This window comes from Mytilus trossulus, chromosome 3 (genome assembly GCF_036588685.1).
Source record: "Mytilus trossulus isolate FHL-02 chromosome 3, PNRI_Mtr1.1.1.hap1, whole genome shotgun sequence".
In the NCBI taxonomy this organism is placed as follows: Eukaryota; Metazoa; Mollusca; class Bivalvia; order Mytilida; family Mytilidae; genus Mytilus; species Mytilus trossulus.
Window position 1 is genome coordinate 62,904,737 of NC_086375.1, and position 20,295 is coordinate 62,925,031.

Consider the following 20,295-nt stretch of genomic DNA (forward strand, 5'->3'; position numbering starts at 1 on the left):
TGCATGTACTTCTTTTTTAGCATTCTTCTATGATTTATTTTAAGATACTTTTGTCGAAGGTTAAAACTCAGATCATTGATTTAGATTTCGGATAGTACTGTGCCACCTTTCCGTAGAATTTTATCAAATGGAATTTCGGAGGCCGCTTTCGCAGGAATAAATATAACAGTTTAGTGAATCAGTTAATTTGTTAAAATCTTTTCTTTAGTTATTATGATCCATGGATTGTAAGTAGCCGCAATTTAACGTCAATGTTCTTAAACTATTATTTTTTTCTAAAAAGAAAATTGGCGCTATGTATACAAATACGTATAAAAAGCAGACATGGAGGGACTTTTTACTTAAATGTTTGTTTAGTAAGATGATCGTTTTAGTTTTAAGACCAATTTATGAATGCGTGGGAATATCATATTAAATTATCTGTGAATCCTGCCGTTCTTCCATTTTGTTCAAAATATTGAACCTCTAAAATCACATGCCAACTATGAGTTTGACCCAGATGAAGTGGTACACTGAACATGGATATATTATGATATGAAGGGGTGGTGTATTAAGGCCACACATTTTTGTTGCAAATGTACTCTTTAACAAACGTTCATGTATATGTAACTTACAGATTCATTATTTTCTCTTTGGTCACACACTCGTCTCTACATTACCCTCTCGAATGTGATCAAGGGGATAAAAATATGATAATTATTGGTCTTGTTCCTATTGGCAATTAAACAAAGTCAGGCATCTGGAAAACCACGTGATAAATTAAAATGCAATATTGCTATCATTTTTCGTCATGATAGACAAAAAATATATAGACAAAAATTGTGATTTAAAAGACTTGTTTAATCGACGTATTCAATCAATTGTTCGAAATAACCCGTCCCATTAGGTCCATACATCGAGTTGCGTACGTATGTCAATTTAATGGAAATCTCTGTATACATTTCAAGTGTGCTAATGAGTCTGAACTTCAGATATAATTGATAGGACATCATCTATGCGACGAAACGTGAAGTTTACGAAAAACACAAATTTCTATTTATTCCTCCTGAGAAACGGAGAAACTCCTTAACGAATCTACCACTATGAATAAGATTCAAGTGCACAATTTTTGGGAATTCCGATTGTTTGTTGAAAAGCACACCCAACATGTATCAATTATCTTATCAATTAAAAAATCATACTGATGATGTTACAAGCTATTTATAATTCATAAATCGTGCTAGTGATGAAATGTGAGACTTGCTCTTTATTTGTCAATTACAATAAAGGTAAATAGTATTTTCTTTACTATTTATTCAAAACCCAATCTAACTTTATCTAAATTTCCGTCACATTAGTCGTTGAATCAATAATTCATTAACTTATTACGAACAGATGTGTATCAGGGGATAAGCTTTTATTTTCCTGACAAACCTTTTCATATTTAAACGCATAACTAATATTGAAATGTTTCTGGTAAACAACTAACAAGTGAACAAGAAAGATTATGTTTTTCTCTCGCAAAATCACCAGTGAAACGTATATAACGTATGATAACAATTTTACAATCAATCGCTTCTAAAATACAATTTTTCAAGTTGACCTCATATAACGAATACAATTGATTATGGAAATACATACTTTTATAACATTCATACTTCTTGGTAAGTATACTTACATTGTAACTATTAAAAAGGTAAATATCATTATTTACTCCTTTGCTCAAAACCAACAGCATTTGGATTGATGTTCTTCGTGGTCTAGTTACACTGAGGGTTTTAACACATATAACAATTTTTCAGGACGGTTACCTTCACTAGTTTGATAATACGCTTTTGCTAAATGCCGTTCACGATACATTTGTGTTAAAAAGAGCATAAACGAATTGCGGTATCAACATATTACTTAAAATTCAATTGTTTGTGTCCTCTTTACGGTCTATATTCAACAATAAATGTATATTCAGTTATGCTAAGGAACCAAAATTGAAGAAACAATATTATAATTTCTTCATTATAACGACTTACTGTGCATCTTACTGACTTGTAATGTTTTGATATTTAAACTATCGATAAAACATACTCTTTTTAAAATCGTAATAACATATTTTTTTTATATTTTTATACATTTGCTCGTATACGTAATAAATATACTTTTCAGCTCGTAATGATGACTTTTTGCCTTGTAATAAATTTGATGTTGTAAAATGTTAAATAACAGAAGAAAAATTCAAATCGGAAATTTACTTTTCAAATGTCAAAATCAAAAACTGAAAACTCTTATCAAGACCAGACTAGAGAGCGATCTATTCCAGCGACCAATGAATGTAACGACCAATGCACTTTATCGATATTCCCGGCTGACACGATAATCTGTCTCGTTCGAAAAATTGACGTCATACAACAATCACTTTTCCATTTAGGCGTCAGATATTTTGTATTATGACGCCATTTTACGAGAACCTGTGTGATTTCAAGGAATGGCGGACAAATACCGATAAGGTGATTTGTATCCACCACTGATGTAAGCAATGAAAGTTAACAAGTTGGAGAACCATTCGGAGATATCTTTGAAAAACACATGTTGACCTAGTGGTACCAAGTTCAACTATTAAGACATTATAGCTACCTCTACTTAATATATCACCCTTAAATGTTTGATTGACCACAGATAGCTACATTTGCGATTAAATTAGGGGACAGAATATTATACATATACTTTTTAGAATTATTTTGGATTTCAATCTGGTTAACTATTTACCTGAGTAAGGTGCTTGGTTAAGACTAATTATCCAAATTAGTATGTTCAACAGCTTCTATGATTCAAAATCCAACTTTCGAATTAATACATTGTCACAATTATCTGACCAGTAACAGATCTACAGTCATTATAGCCAGAAGCATATACTTCCTACAAACAAGAATTTGGATGAAATAACATTAACAAATATCCTTGTTTTTTAATAAAATTTGAATAAGGTAATGAAAAAAAATGTGGAAAAAGAAGTAATTAGAAAACCAACAAAAAGATTGCAAGCCGAATTCAGATTTACTTTTTGTCATTTTTGTTTGATTTGCTCTCCAAACGTTTGTTTTAGGTTTGGACATTATTGAAGACATATTATTGTCGAAATGCACACGCGGTGAAAAAAACACCAAAAGTTTGATTAAGATTCTTTTTCTGCCAATGTAGCTCAATTTCTCCCTCAATAAAGCATATTTTGTTTCTGAAATTGTCGTACTTCTTTGGTATTTCCCTTTTTTCTTTATTTTAATTTGTGCGTATAAAATAATAAACCACAGATTACAGATGCCAAACTATATTATGTACATAAATTGATATTTCCATTATTTACAGGTGTTGTACATACTACGCCTCCTCCAAAACAAAATTATAGTATAGAACTTGAAGAGACTCTGAGGACTGAGTTGTTTACTAACTATACAGTACAACAAAGACCAAGCCAACAAGTCAAAGTTGGTGTTAGGTTTAGTCTTTTAACAGTTAACGACTTGGTATGCGATTTTGAATTATTTTATATTATATAATATGCATTTTGTTTTTTTGTTTTTGTTACATATTTGTTTGATTTTGTAGTGATTAAGATTATATTACAATGTTGACTGATGTACCCTATGTTTGACATTTTTACCTATTATTATTTTATTTTTTTCGACACATCTTTATCAATACAATGAAATTTCTTGCTACCGTCATACAAGATAAATGTTTAGCTAGCCATAAAACCAGATTTATTCTACACAAGGAAATGCTTGTACCAAGTCAGGAATATGAGAGTTGTTATCCATTCGTTTGATGTGTTTCATTTTTTGAACTTGCCATATGCCTAGTGATTTTCCGTTTAAAATTTGCCATATGCTTAGGGATTTTCCGTTTAGAAATTTCCAGAGAGTGCGGTATTTTTGGTATTTTACCTTTTAATGAAATATCATGGTAGCTGGAACGTCCCTGATGGTATCATCAATCCAGTCGTCAACACTTCTGTGTTGCCATGAACTAATTGGCATGTGTATTAGTGTTGTCAACGGTTAGTCGGAAGAAACACATTAAAATCTAAAAATACTTTTGTTCTATGTAGAAAATATTGTCGTGGTAATTAATTTGACAGACTAATTATGCAGTCTATTGGTTACTTTTGTTTATTGATACAACATAACATTAATTAGAACTTAGAAAACTTGTCACTTAGCACTTAGCACGAGGCAAGATATTAAGTAAAAATAATTAGTATACATCTTCTTTTTTTTTTAAACAGTAACTCTAAATTAGTAGTCTGATTAAATTTTACAATTCACTTCATTATTTTATTTTTGATATAATATTGCGTAGACCTACATCTGAATGTGTAACCTTCCATCGTGCAAGGCTTAGTCATAGTTAAAACGAAATGCCAACTCAAAAATTGTAAAATGCAAATCAACGTGAATGTAATTAGTCGTGTATACTTAATGGTAGGAGTAGCAGGCTTGATCATTTCTAATCACTCCACATTATATACTGAGACATCAAGAAAAAATGAAAGAATCATCGGTTTCTGACATTTTCAATTCGACGAGATCAAGAAGGTTATTTATTTTTCAATCTGAAGTTATTACAAACGCTTTTATAGTAGATAATACGGTGTATTAGATTATTAAAATGCAAACTTCGCTAGGAATCCTCACAGCGATCCTTATGATTCAAATGAACAAATTTCAATTCATCGTATTATAAAAACTTATGTTTGGAAGGTTCAGTAGCTAAGGCTTTTAAACACCAACTTAAACTACCGGTTAACCAGTGAATCAGTCGATCGATTATCCGAGTAACCGATTTGGCAAAACTGTACGATTTGACAGCACTAATATTCATAATTCAACTATTTACAAAACTTTGATTGTTCGAAATACTTAGGATTTTCAACCTCAGGAATGAATGACCATAACTGTTTATTGCCTAACTTTTCGAAGTTTTGTACTCTCAATTGTCGTCAACTTCTTACTTTATTTGGCATTTAAACATTTTAATTCGAGCGTCATTGGTGAATCTTTAATTTTGTAGTCCAAAACGTTTTTTATAATAGTTTTCAAAATATTTACTTAAGTGATTCGATGAAATCTCTGCAATTGCATAGAATGATTGCAGTTGTTTTTTACTTCATATGTTGATTATTGCATTTGATTTTTTCACTTTTTTAAATTTGCCTGGAAATAGGGTATTTTTGTTTTACATTCTTCCCTTTTTGAAATGTTTTAAAACCTCATAGAACTTAATCTCAGAATTTCAAAATCAGGCCTTCGTAATCTCTTATACTATACATACTTGATAACTGTTCCTTGAAGTAGATTTCTCACTGCAACATTACGAAATGTGCTGGCAGACACGATCGTTGGCAATATAAAAAAAATAATCATGTTTTGTGAAAATGGACGTCATACTTAACTCCAAAACATATAAATAAACTAAAATAAAAAAGTAACAAAGTGCAGTGGTGTTTTACAGGTTTTGTGAGATCTCAACTATCCTCCTATACCTCTAGCTCATGTAGAATACAGAAACGAACAGCAATACACATAGCAAAACTCAGTTTTAATGAAGTCATGCAAAGCAAAAAAGAAACTAAGCAAAATGAAAATGATACATAAAATAACAAAGAACTACTTGCAGTTCAAACATGCCGTTTCCACACCTCAATTAAACTGATTGAAAGATCATGTTTTCATCAAATGAACATTAAGCACAATCTCTCCCGTTAGCAGTTTATAATCAAATTGAAATATATGCGAAGAACATAACCGGTATAATGCCAACTACTAATAAATAACCATAGATAGCGAACCTTTTTTATATGTCATTAGCTGAAATTTACCCTATACGAACATGTTCATGCAAACTTTAATGTACTATGTATTTCGATTTGATTCGCACCTACGTAATAGCTGATAAATCAAATATTAGCAACAATAGTATACCTTTGTTCCAAATTCAGCAGCCGATTGAGAAAAAAACAAATCCGGGTTACAAACTTAAAACTGATGATTGAAACACATAAAATATAAGAGGGGAATAACGACATTAATACCGACCGTCCGAATGATGTACTTCCAGTCTAGGTCGTTAAACACTTCCATCTTCACCATTTTTATATAAAAATTGATCATTCTTACCCCTGACTATGAATCATATACCATTTGTCCCGAGAGATGGCAATAAGTGCCACGAGATTAGCTTTTCTAATACTTCTTCTTTGGTTTCAATAATTATATTTTTAATTTCATTTATCAAGACTGTTAGTCTACAACTGGTTTTTTTTTTGATAAGATAAAAGAAGGGCAAACTGATTTAGGAATTAATAGAAACTGTAATCTATTATATCCCAGTAAAGAATAACTATGAAAAAATCATTTAATTTATGTTTCATTAAACAACAAAGATGTTTTTAATCGAACCATAAATAATTTCAAAACCTAAATGCCGAGTCCCATCACAGATGAGATTATTTTCGCTATTATTCGATTATAGTAACTATAATATATAAAGTTACAATATTTACCAGGTATATGTAATATCTAAGTTTCTTTTATATTCAAACAAACTAGCATTAAAAACAATGACAAACCATGAGAGGAATGCTGAATTTATATCACTCTTCACTGAAGGAATGATGGGAAAATCTTTAGTTCCCAAGATTCTAAACACCGTTAACACTGCAGTTTTAGCAATATTCTATGCTATTCACTAACAAGGGATATGACCTGTTGATTCTCTAAATCATTATCCAAGAGATGTATGCCATTTTCCAAACAGAGCCATTATTTATGAGCTGCAATTGCCTTTTAAATAAAATAATCTATATAAATAGTTGACTGTTGTAAGGTCAGCTGAATGGATATTTAGAAAGTGAAAACTAAAAGTGTCCAACAGATACTGGATGCATGAAAGAAAATATTGTTTTTTCTGAAGGATTGATTGAGATAGCATGTACTAACAAGAAAAACTTCTTCAGAGAAATGAAAACAAATTAAAGTTTGTACCAAAATATTAATTTTTTTATACATATTTGCATTTGTTTTCAAATTTGCTATAGTACATTTTTGTAGATAATAAGCAGAATAATGAACATTTACTCTCACCAACATCAAAATGCCTTCTGATTTTTATATGCATAAAAAATGTATTCCTTAGAATTTCGATTTTGAAAGTTATTTAACTGGACATTTTGTGAACAGGAATGTATGTTGTTTTTGTTTTAATTTCAGAACATAAAAGATCAGACTTTGTCATTATCTGGATACTTGACTTTGGTAAGTCTATACACAAAAAAAAAACTAGAGTGCTTTAAGAGATTAAAATACGATCTTCAACATTTAATCCATTTTGTCCATCTCGTTATTGCCCACTTAAGGTGTGACTTGATTGAACATGGATTATAAAAGATATCCTGGCCATGTCAACATTTTCAAAATGGAAAAAATAAATCAAAATATGACACCGATATCCATTTGAGCGGTTTTGACATGGCAATGGCTAATCAAACTGCTGATCTGCAAAACAAGGCACAACATTAATAAGCATCGTATTAAAGCCTCGGTCACACCTTACTGGATAGCTCGAACGGACGCCTAACGGATATCTTTTTTTCAATCCGTTCATGTCCGTAAGACGTCCGTTCTTATCCGTTATACGTTCATATCCGTTGTATGTCCGTTAAGCGTCCGTTTTATCCGTTGACGTCCGTTCTGTCCGGTGGAAAATTTTGAGCATGTTCAAAACTTTGAATGGACGTCCACAAAAAGCTATATTTAGTTCTATTTTCTGTAATGATTGTTGAAATATTTATCTGATGGTATTTTCTAAAGAGATTTATTACTAACCGAAATGTGCATCTGGCGCAGAATAATTGGTTCCGGTTGTGTTTTTAAGGAAAACATGTACAATATGAGTGGCTTAAATAATCATAACTTGACGATTACAGCAATTGCATATCTGTGGTATATGAAGGTATGAATTACAACTTGATACTTCGTCTTGTAAAGACACAATTGCAGCAGCCATATATTATCTAGACTTTGGCTATAGAACTCACTAATGAACTATGGAAGGATACAGTTTAGTTGTAACAACATTCCAGCAGCACCTGCATACGGGGTATATATCTCTCAATTGATACGATATTCCCGTGCTTGCATTTCCTATCATGATTTTCTTGATAGAGGGTTACTGCTCACAAGGAAGCTATTAAATCAAGAGTTCCAAATGGTGAAGTTGAAATCATCTCTTCGTAAATTTTACGGACGCCATCACGAGTTGGTTGACCGTTATGGAATAACCATTTCACAAATGATATCGGATATGTTCCTTACGTCGTAACTACAATCCCATTCCCTTTCATGAATTTGACCTACCGAATTAGACTATTTACCGGATTTGTAATCACATAAGCAACACGACGGGTGCCGCATGTGGAGCAGGATCTGCTTATCCTTCCGGAGCACCTGAGATCACCCAGTTTTTGGTGGGGTTCGTGTTGTTTATTCTTTAGTTTTCTATGTTGTGTCATGTGTACTATTGTTTTTCTGTTTGTCTTTTTCATTTTTAGCCATGGCATTGTCAGTTTGTTTTAGATTTATGAGTTTGACTGTCCCTTTGGTATCTTTCGTCCCTCTTGTATCTAGTAATTTGAATAGTTACAATTGAAGAAGAAATGAACGTTCGTAATTTCCGTTTATCATTCTCACTTATGGTACAGAAAAAAAATACAAATACATTTTTATCCATAAAACATAATTCATTTCGTTTCACCTTTGCCCTTTTGATCATGTCATTTATGGAAATTATTATTATTATTATAGAAATATATTCTAGTTCGAATTGTATGCTTTTTAAAAATTACATAATGTAGACTCTCTTTTTTGTTTAGGATTGGCTGGATACAAGATTATCATGGCAGGACACAAACAAGACATCACAAGATTATACAAACATCATTTTTCTTTTTTCCTCAGAAGAGTACATTTGGAGACCAGCAATAATTATAGAGAATGCGTGAGTCATTTTATATGCAATCAGTCACGTACCAAATATAATTGTACATTGTGTTTAAATCTCTCTTAATGCAAAGTTTTTCGAAATACAATGTATGATGTAAAAAATCTCATTTGAACGGATTTTCTTTTAATAACAAACACGTTTCAAGTCCGAACCTTCTGATTGAACCTCTGCTAGTTCCCATTTCACATATAATCCTGCTAGACACGTTATTGGTGTTGACCTCAACATTGTCAATAACTCTTTCTTGCGAAATATGTTATCCAGCAGTTGGAAACCCAACTTCAAAATACTGATCGATTTAGTCGAGGATTAAACCATGCATTGGGTAAAGCACGAGAAAGAAGACGTATATACTCTTTCCCAATTGATTAAGGCTGTGAGGTCGTTTAAACACACAAATCTTGCAAAACACTTGTCCAACCTCCTTGACAAATACGTTGCTGTCCCCGCAGATAAAGCCCCAAACAACAACGTTTTTGTGAGTAAATCCCGTTACATAAACTTTTTGATAAATTAGGTATTGACAATTCACTTAAAACTCAACATATATCCACAAGACACTTACTAAAGAGGAATTCCTGGAAAATCTTAGGTCGGTTCTATATTCCTTTGGGAATCAAAACCAAATATGAAAAAGTGTTCTTACAAACAATGGTATATTCCTGGGTCTTCGAAACCTATTTCTAAAATATTAATATCAAGTTTATCAGCAATCAAGGCCAGGCTTCAAACTTATTGTGAAACTGTCTATTCTAGAGAAGGCGTGAATCAGATGTGGATACTGCAAAATTCTAAAGATTTTTTAAGAGTACATACAATATAAAAGAAAGACGAAAGATAGCAAAGGGACAGTCAAACTCATAAATCTAAAACAAACTGACAACGCCATGGCTAAAAATGAAAAAGAGAAACAGCAAAACAATAGTACACATCACACAACATAGAAAACTAAAGGATAAACAACACGAACCCCAACAAAAACTAGGGGTGATCTCAGGTGCTCCGGAAGGGTAAGCAGATCCTGCTCCACATGTGGCACCCGTCGTGTGACTTATGTGATTACAAATCCGGTAAATAGTCTAATTCGGTAAGTCACATTAATGAAAGGGAAGGGGATTATAGTTACGACGTAAGGAACATATCCGATATCATTTGTGAAACGGTTATTCCATAACGGTCCACCAACTCGTTTCATCTTGCAGTAGTACTAAAGCATTTGATTTTCTAAACTTTACACAAATATTCCCCATTCCAAACTAAAAAAAAATTGAAAGAGCTTGCATTGCTTTGTATCATAAAAAAAAGGATGGTCAACGTAGATACAGGTATTTTGTCTTAGTGAGAGATGAATCCTACTTTGTAAAGAATCATTCTGATTCATACAAAAAAATCTTTTAAAATGCCAGTATTAAGATGCTTGATTTCTTGATTGAGAACAAATGTGTAACGTTTTGAGAACGTGTTTTTCCTCAACTATCGGCATTCCTATAGAAACCAAATGAGCACCTCTTCTTGTCGACTTGATCCTTTATTCTTATGAGGCTAACATTATACAGGAACATCTTTGGAAGAAGAAAAAGAAGTTATCAATATTCTTTAACTTTACTTTCAACTAAAACGATAATGTTCTCTCACTTATAAATAAAAATTTGGTGACTATGTTGAACGCATCTATCCCATCGAACTAGAGATAAGTCTTTAGTTTTCTGTTGTGTCTATGTGTTATAATTTGTCTGTTTGTCTTTTACTTTTTTGGTCATGTTGTTGTCAGTTTGTTTTCGATTTATGAGTATGAATGTCCCTCTGGTATCTGGCCCCGACATAAAATTAATCAATTGAGAAAACTAACGGAGTAATTTATAACAAAACAAAAAAATTATGACAAACATGAATCAACGACAACCACTGAACTACGGGCTCTTGACTTTGAACAGACACATTAAGAATGTGGCAGGGTTCAATATTTTCAAGAGGGGACAGTGGTGAAACAGTTAAATAAAAGAACAAACTTTTTAAAAAAAAATACTTGAAAGAGGTTTTCTCATCAGATTGATAAAAATAGAAATACATCTAAGAAAAACAGAGTTGAAGTGGACGGGTACTTATACACATACTATATTTGTATGTAGGGTTGACCAGATATCTGTTATCAGTGATAAGTATGTGCCCATGAGAATAGCATCAGATGGTAGAGTTATATGGAACCCAGCTGGAGTATACACAGTAAGCTGTGAGTCTGATACGACGTATTATCCTATGGACACACAAGAGTGTTATTTGAAGGTCAGTGCTTGGGTATATACTCAGACTGAAATTGAACTGCATTTCAAAATAAAGTCTGTGGATAAAAACTTTTACACAAAAAACGGAGAATGGAATTTATTGTCTGCAGAAAGTTTTAAATCGGAAGCACAAACACGAGATGATCATTCTTTCTCTTCGGTTTCATTCTTGATTAAACTTCAGCGACGTTGCCTGTTTCATGTTGTTAACACCTTGTTTCCAGTAACTCTGATGGCCATTCTCATAGCATTTGTTTTCAAGCTGCCGGTGGATTCTGGTGAAAAGGTTGGATTTTCGTTAACAGTTCTCTTATCATATGCAGTTTATCTTACATTGATTTCTGATCGCATTCCTAGTACATCGGTCACTGTCTGCTTTTTATGTAAGTAAATACTATATAACTGAGAAAATATGTTAACTCTGAAAAAGTGTGAATTTGATAGTCTCCCTTAATTAGGTTCAAATAAATTAAATGTTTATTTTATTTTCAATGGTGAAATTCAAAGTAGCTTTATTAATTTTACAATAAAAGAATTCAAATGTCTCATTACTTTACATTTGATGAATATTTATCTATTCAATATTTCTTCAATACTATGTACTTTTTATGTGAATATATTTGTAGAAATTGATATGTATTTCCATGAAATTTGATTATTAGTGGCTCCTGTGAGGATCCTGCCACCATCCGCTTATGTCGAAATTAGACAACAAGGTCGATGGAATCATTACGGCATACTTCCAAATGCTTGTAGAGTAAGACTTTTTTGGCTCGCTTGCTTTGTTTGTGTATATCCTCTTTCTCAAACCGTGAAATGAAGATTTACATTCGAAAACAATATGAATGAATAGGCGCAGTTAAACCTAAACATATAATATACCTAAGATAGATAGGATGTTATACTTAAGGTTAGGAACAACCAATATTACATTTAAACATAACAGGACAAATATTATTCACTCAACTTTATATATTTTACAAGCTGGATTTTATGCAATTACATAAATCATAATTCTTATTATTTGTAATAAAGTCACCAGCAAAATACAAATTTTCGTTTTCAGTAAGTAAAAATCAAAACTTTTTCTGTAAACGCCATCCAAACCCTCATAAAAGTGGGTTTGAATTGCACAAGTTACTAATGCTATGAACTATGTCAAATACAAGAAACCCTATCAAAAAAGTATAAAAACAAATTATATCAATTTATCATTTAACTGATTATATATGTAATGTTATAAAATACAGATAAAATATAGGTATCAATGTGTGAATAAAATTTGTCCTGTAATGTTAACATGTAACATTTGGTGTTACTAACTTCTTAGATAACGTGCTGGTTGTTATGTATACAGGTTAACTCCGCCTAATTATATCATATGCAAATGACAGTCTTAATTACGATCAAGCTTGTGCAAAAGTTTATGCAGACAAACCAAGCAAATAAACTCATCATAGAAACCAAGATTAAATTTTGTATTTACGCCAGACGTTTCGTCTACAAAACAGTGAGGCTCGAATCCAAAACAATTTAAGAAAAAGGCCAAAAAAAGAACGAAGTTGAACAGCATTGAAGACCAAAGTTCTTATTGGTCTTGCAAAATACAGCTAAGGTAATATATTCCTGAGGGAGAAAAACCTTAATATTTCAAAATTTCAAAAAAATTATAAACAGTTAATTTATAAATATGACCATATCAAGCCAATCAAAATCTTACTCTACAAGCATTAAAGAATTTTCTCTAATGTTTTCAATTCCATTTGAGTTATTTAACAGCAACTATTTAAATTGGCATTATTATGATAAGTTTTTTTAAATTCTAAAATCGAATTGCAGTATATAAAAAAGAGATACTTTTAGTTTTTAAACATTATCTTTTGAAAAAAATAGTTTTATTTTAAATTCAGTTGAATTGAAATACTTTCTATGGATTTCATTTGAATTGAAACATTTCCATTTCAAATTCCTTAGCGAATTATTACTATTGAATTGCTTGCCAATTGAACTTTGAATCATAATTGTGTTCCCTTTCTTTTGACTACGTTTTATTTCAGTGTTGTGCATTTGTAAATAAGTTTTTTGAGTTGTTCTTTTGCATGTATTTCTTCGTTCAGTCCAAATCTGATATCAGATAAGTCGAATTAGGACAAATTAATGGTCACTACATGTCCCGGGAGGTGCTGACAAAGACCTCTTTTTTACAATGCAATCTGCTTTTCCTCAACGGCGGCAGATTTTGTTGTCAAAAACTATTTTTATCTTGAGCTTTTCCGTTAATTAATTTCATTTGCGGACTAGCATCGATTACTTAACTTGTGAATTACATATATAAATAAATTATTGAGTTCTATTTGATTTGTGTCTCTGTTCGTCAAAAGAATTCCTAGTGGTCGGGTTGGGACGAATTACTGTTTACTAGTACTACACTTCCCGTAAGGTGTTGGTACCCTGATACAATTTACACGGTTTTTTTCAAAAACGTCAGAAGACGCTATTTGTGCCATGATTTTTACCTGTAATTATATTAGATATTGCCACTATATACCATAATCTTTATTTAATTTCAATCCACAAATGTATCTGATGTGCCAGAAATTTACAAAGATATTATTTTAAAAAAAAATATTAAATCTATTCCAATCTTGCTTTTTGCAAAAATACGTTTGATCTTTTTTTTCACTTGTAAGTGGCTCATCCTTATTATGAAAAGGGCTACTTAAATCTATGCATTAATGTATCTAAAAACAAAATATATTGAGACATTTTACTTGCCTTTCATTATCAATTCTTATTTCATTTTCAGCGTTATACCTTGCTTTCATTTTGTTTCTCGCTGCCATCGCTGTCTGTTTGACTACATTTGTGATAAATCTGCACATGCGTAGAGACGATGACATTATGGCAGATTGGTTAAAAAAGTTTACAACAAAGTACTTAATAAAATTTGCTTGTTGGAAAAACAGTTGCTGTAGAAAAGACAGATCGGATGTGTATGTTCAAAACACAAATGACGTATCCACTACAGAGAAAACAAACCCGCTTGATAATGATAGGGACCAAAGAGGAGAAGGTCAAAATATAACATGGAAAGAATTATCAGAAATAATGGACAAAGTATTTTACAATGTTTATATGATCCTAATCGTTATATCTACATTCACTTTATTTTGTATTATCATAATTGGGTATACTACTGCAAACAATTTATAATATGAGAACGGTGGCATTCAACATGTTCGGTGCAACTAGTTTTCGTAAATGTGAATCGCAGTATAATGTCAGTCTTTGTTAGCTTTTTTTTTGTATTTACAATGCTTGTTTGGCTGACCCCAGAATCTGTCCCGCTTGAACTCATGGTGTCATACAACAATCCCTTTTCCATTGTGACGTCAGATATTTTGTATTATGACGGCAACATTTTACGGGAACCTGTGTGAAGTCCAGTAATGGCGGACAATAGCGACAAGGTGTATCCTATGTTGTAAATCTATGATGTATGTTTACTCAGTGTTGGCTCCTTGGTCTCAATTATTGTCTTAAGGTCCGCCTTTTTACTTCTTCCTGTACTAGCCATCTTTCCACGAACACGTTTGGAATACTTGTCGTCTGCCATGTTTGTTGTTTACCGCCGGAGTTTGACAGACGCGGTTCCGGTTCTATATTTACCATGACAATCACGTGACAAATCAAAACATCACGTGACGTAATGTCCTGCTCGTCCTTAATTACCAGTTATGTCTGCTTTGGATAATCACATTATGTTGTCAACATAAAAGAACCATATACGACTGTAATACAAGTGGAGTTTAAAAAAAAACATGTTAAAAAAAACATTTTCTTTGGCACAATCCTGTACATAGTCAGCAATATTTTCAGTCGTTCTGTTGGTTGATAAAGTCTTTATTTCTCAGACACCCCATGGAAGGACTTTTATTTTAAGTTTGTGAGTAAGAGCCCCGGTTTACATATCAATAACCTCGTAACTAGGGAGTTAGCCTCCATATTGAATTTCTAAAATCTATAAATGTTGGATAAATGCAACAGAATATAAAATGAAATAGCACCTACCTCAAAAACTTCGTTTTTATGAGATATTATTCGAATTTAAAGTGTACAAGTGACGAAATCATATTTTGCTAGAAATTGTTCTATCGTATGACGTCTTTGCTATGTTTTGCCATGATGAAAGTTTGAGGAATCTTAATTTAATTTTGATTTTTATACATTTTCAAAGCTTTAATACATTTTTTTTTTGTTATATATGCAAAAGAATAGAAACAACTGTTATGTATTTGTGTTTCAATCTGAGTTTGCTGAAAATCCAGGGATTCCTACATGCATGTGTATAACGCATAAATTGATTACAGTGAAGGTTACGAAAGTTGTTCCGGAAACATGCTTTATCAAAGTGTAAACCAAAGGAAAACATTCGAATTGACCAATCCAATTAAAGTATTTATAGATATGCAAGAATAATTCATAATAAAGACATGACAATTACTAATCTTGTCATTTGGCACCTCATTTATAGCTCACCTGGCTCGAAGGGCCAAGTGAGCTTTTCTTATCACTTGGCGTCCGTCGTCCATCGTTGTCGTCCGCCCTCGTCGTCGTCCGTCGTCGTTAGCTTTTACAAAAATCTTCTCCTTTGAAACTACTGGGCCAAATTAAACTAAACTTGGCCACAATCATCATTGTGGTATATAGTTTAAAAAATGTGTAGCGTGACCCGGCCAACCAACCAAGATGGCCACCACGGCAAAACATAGAACATAGGGGTAAAATGCAGTGTTTGGCTTATAACTCAAAAACTAAAGCATTTAGATCAAATCTGACGTCGTGTAAAATTGTTTTTCAGGTCAACATCTATCTTCCCTGAAATTTTCAGATATATCTGACAAACCGTTTTTTGGTTGCTGCCCCTGAATTGGTAATTTTAAGGAAATTTGGATGTTTTTGGTTATTATCTTGAATATTATTATAGATAGAGATAAACTGTAAACAGCAATAATGTTCAGCAAAGTAAGACCTTAAAATAAGCAAAGTAAGATTTACAAATAAATCAACATGACCCCTTTAGGAGTGATTGCCCTTTATAGTCAATTTTTAACCATTTTTCGTTATTCTTAGTTATCTTTTACAAAAATCTTCTCATCTGAAACTACTTGGCCAAATTAATCCAACCTTGGCCACAATCATCTTTATGGTATTTAGTTTGAAAACTTAATCCGATGACCCGGCCATCCAACCAAGATGGCCGCCACTGTTAAAAATAGAACATAGGGGTAAAATGCAGTGTTTGACTTATAACTCAAAAACCAAAGCATTTAGAGCAAATTTGACTGGAGTTAAAATGTTTAACAGGTCAAGATTTATCTGCCCTGTAATTCTCAGATGTATCAGATAACCCGTTGTTAGGTTGCTGCCCCTGAATTGGTAATTTTAAGAAAATTTTGAATATTATTATAGATAGAGATAAACTGTAAACAGCAATAATGTACAGCAAAGGAAGACCTTAAAATAAGTCAACATGACTAAAATGGTCAATTGACCCCTAAGGAGTTATTGTCCTTTATAGTCAATTTTAAACAATTTTCATAAAATTTGTAAATTTTTGCTAACATTTTCCACTGAAACAACTGGGCCAAGTTCATTATAGATAGTGATAATTGTAAGCAGCAAGAATTTTCAGTAAAGTAAGATGTACCAACACATCACCAAAACACAATTTTGTCATTAATCCACCTGCGTCCTTTGTTTAATATTCACATAGTCCAAGAGCCTTTAGTTTTACTTTCATACACAGTATTTCTGGAGTCTCTTTTAGAAAATCATGCATTTATACAATGTTTTATCTTGGTACCAATATAAACCTTACCATTGCTGTATGCGTCTGTATAGTGTCATTTTGTAAGCTTTGCATGCAATACCACTCGTTTTTTTGTTTTTTTGTAATCATGTCATCTTTTTTACAATAAAATGTACTTGTGTTTTTGTTATCTCTTGTACTATATACGGTACTTTTGATTTGTTATCTCCTGTATATATTAGGTACTTTTTGTTATTCCTTGTACTATGTTTTCAACTGATTTTACACTGTGGTTTAAATGTCTTAGTCAAGTAATAAGATTTAAAAGTGGAATGTCGAGATGTTAAGGTCTACTTTAACAATGCCACAAATTCCTTCGCCTGTTCTTGGATTAACTTTGAATTGATATTAAATTATTTAAAACACATTTGGTTTTTATTTTGCTTATTTATAATTTTGCGTTTGTATGGTCCATGTCTATTTATTTATGTTTAAGGTATACATAGAAATAGTAGAAGGTCGATATCTGATGTATCCCTTCTTGTACATTTCAGGAATGTTATGCACAATTACAAACCTTCACGCATCGTACAGTATCAAATAAGTGAAACTGTTAGACAATACTGTTTAGTAACAATAAGAAACTGATACTCAGTGACAATCGAAATGAGAACCGACACACATCGTAAAGTATCAAAACTAGTATTTTTTAATACAACACTGTTTTAGTAATATGAAAATAGAGGAGAAAAACCCGACACCAAGGGGCATTCGAAAAAATAACTGGAAACACCATTTAAATAAACATTTAGACAGCAGGACACCATTCAGCATACATTAAACATCAGATTGAACACACAATCCCCATAAGAACTGGAGGTGAGTATTTCTCCACTCATTTGATTTACAAACTTCTTCATGGCATCTTCGAGAGAGATAAACGAGGTTAATCCAAAAGGATTTCAAACTCATAAGTCTAAGGAGAGACTGATAACGCCATGTAAGAAAAAGGAAAGAAAAATAACGGAAAGATAAACAAGTCACCAAAGCATCACACAAAAAAAACTAAAGAATGAGAAACCCCAACCAAAAGCCTGTTGTGATTTCAGGTATTTTTTTATTAGTGGACAGTATCTGCTGCACATATTGTACCTGTCGGTTTTCTCGTGCAAAATACAAATTGGCTGATAAGTATCGTACGGAATAGAGAAAGGAATTGTGGTTACGACAAGAAGCACATATACTTGATATTTGACAAAAGAAATTCAATAACGGACTTGAACCTTTCTACTCGGAACTTTTGGTTCAATAGCTTCCTTGATAACAGTATTTCTCTATCAAGGAAATTGAGATCGGACTTGGATAATAATATCAACTAGGAAAAAAATATCAACTAGGAAACTCCTTATGAAGTCGCTGCTAGAATGTTGCTTGTCAAAAACAAGAAGACCAAAGAAGCCAGATCATTTAATTTCACAAATATATTTATAAAAGAGGGACGAAAGATACCAGAGGGACAGTCAAACTCATAAATCGAAAATAAACTGACAATGCCATGGCTAAAAATGAAGAGAAAAAAAAGACAAATAGACGACAAACAATAGAACACATGAAACAACATAGATACAAAATAATAAGAAAATGTTCTTTCTATTAACAATCCTTACTATTCTTATTTGGGTTCCATTAATATATCCTCAAGAACTAGAAATTAAATTAAACAACAGAGATGGCTTGCTCTAACTCATTTTTTGGTTTATAATTCGAATTTGACATAGCGGTCATCTCAGTTCAGAATCTATGCAAAACGAGATTATTTTAATTTTGAAATTATCAATTTCTCCTCTTTAGTAGCAATATACCAACTTTCAAATTTCCCACTTCATTCGGTATTCAAGAGCTTTCAGCTGCTACTCAGACTTTTTATAACGTCATAATTGTTTGAGCAGAAAGTTGACGAACCAGGGGAATGTCATAAAACATCTCGTTCATTTTCTAAAAAAAGCATCGGAAGACACCGAGACCGTGTTGATAAAAATTCCGTATCAACTTTGAAATAATACACGATGGTCTTGATGTATGTATTATAGTACTGACGTTGTTTATCATCTTACTTACGATTCTTTATTTGTCTTTGTAAATAATTACATTACTGTTTAGTCTATTTTTGGCAATAATGTGGTTTAGCGCTTTAAAACCAGATTTAATCCACCATTTTCTACATTTGAAAATGCCTGTACCAAGTCATGAATATGACAGTTCTTGTCCTTTCGTTTTTTATGTGTTTTGTTATTTGATTTTGCCATCTGATTATGGACTTTCCGATTGGATTTTCCTCTGAGTTCAGTATTTTTGCGATTTTAATTTTTGATACGATATTCCCGTGCTTGCATTTCATGTCATGATTTTCTTGATAGAGGGTTGCTGCTCACAAGGAAGCTATTAAACCAAGAGTTCCAAGTGGTGAAGTTGAAATCATCCTTCGTAAGTTTTACAGATGTCATCACACGAGTTGGTTGGCCGTTAAGGAATAACCGTTTCACAAATGATATCGGATATGTTCCATACGTCGTAACTACAATCCCTTTCCCTCATGAATGTGACATATTTATCGGATTTGTTGTAACATGAGCAACACGACGGGTGCCACATGTGGAGCAGAATCTGCTTAGCGTTCCGAAGCACCTGAGATCAACCCTAGTTTTTGGTGAGGCTCGAGTTGCTTATTCTTTAGTTGTCTGTAGCTATGTTGTGTCATGTGTACTATTGTTTGTCAGTTTGTCTTTTTCATCTTTAGCGATGGCGTTGTCAGTTTTTTTTTCGATTTATGCGTTTGACTGTCTCTCTGGTATCTTTCATCCCTCTTTTACATTTTTGCCTATTGTTATGATATTGTAATTATTGTATTTATTTACGTTGGCTTAATTTGTGTTGTATGGCCTGATAGTTGTTTACCAAATAATTATATAACTGTGCAGTTTAGAATTCACTGGAACAATCACAGATACTTATGGAATGATTGGAACTTTCTATTTGACGATTCTAGAATGATCCTTATAAAAGATGAGTAATTTAAACTTCTACATTTTTCCAGAAACTTCCGTTATACTTCTCTAGAACTTTCCATTTATAGAATGTTCTAGAGATTTCCGTGACAACTATATATATACA

General features: G+C 32.3%; 1 protein-coding gene across 1 annotated transcript in view; it reads left to right on the forward strand.

Annotated features, from left to right (window-relative positions):
• The first annotated feature begins 1,530 nt into the window (after positions 1 to 1,530).
• Positions 1,531 to 20,295, forward strand: part of LOC134712063 (acetylcholine receptor subunit alpha-like 2) — a 37,660-nt gene continuing 18,895 nt past the window's right edge. The window contains exons 1-2 of the mRNA XM_063573204.1: positions 1,531 to 1,643; positions 3,337 to 3,494. Of these exons, the coding sequence (XP_063429274.1) occupies positions 1,607 to 1,643; positions 3,337 to 3,494 (195 nt within the window). The 5' untranslated portion in view covers positions 1,531 to 1,606. The remainder of the gene's footprint in view (positions 1,644 to 3,336; positions 3,495 to 20,295) is intronic.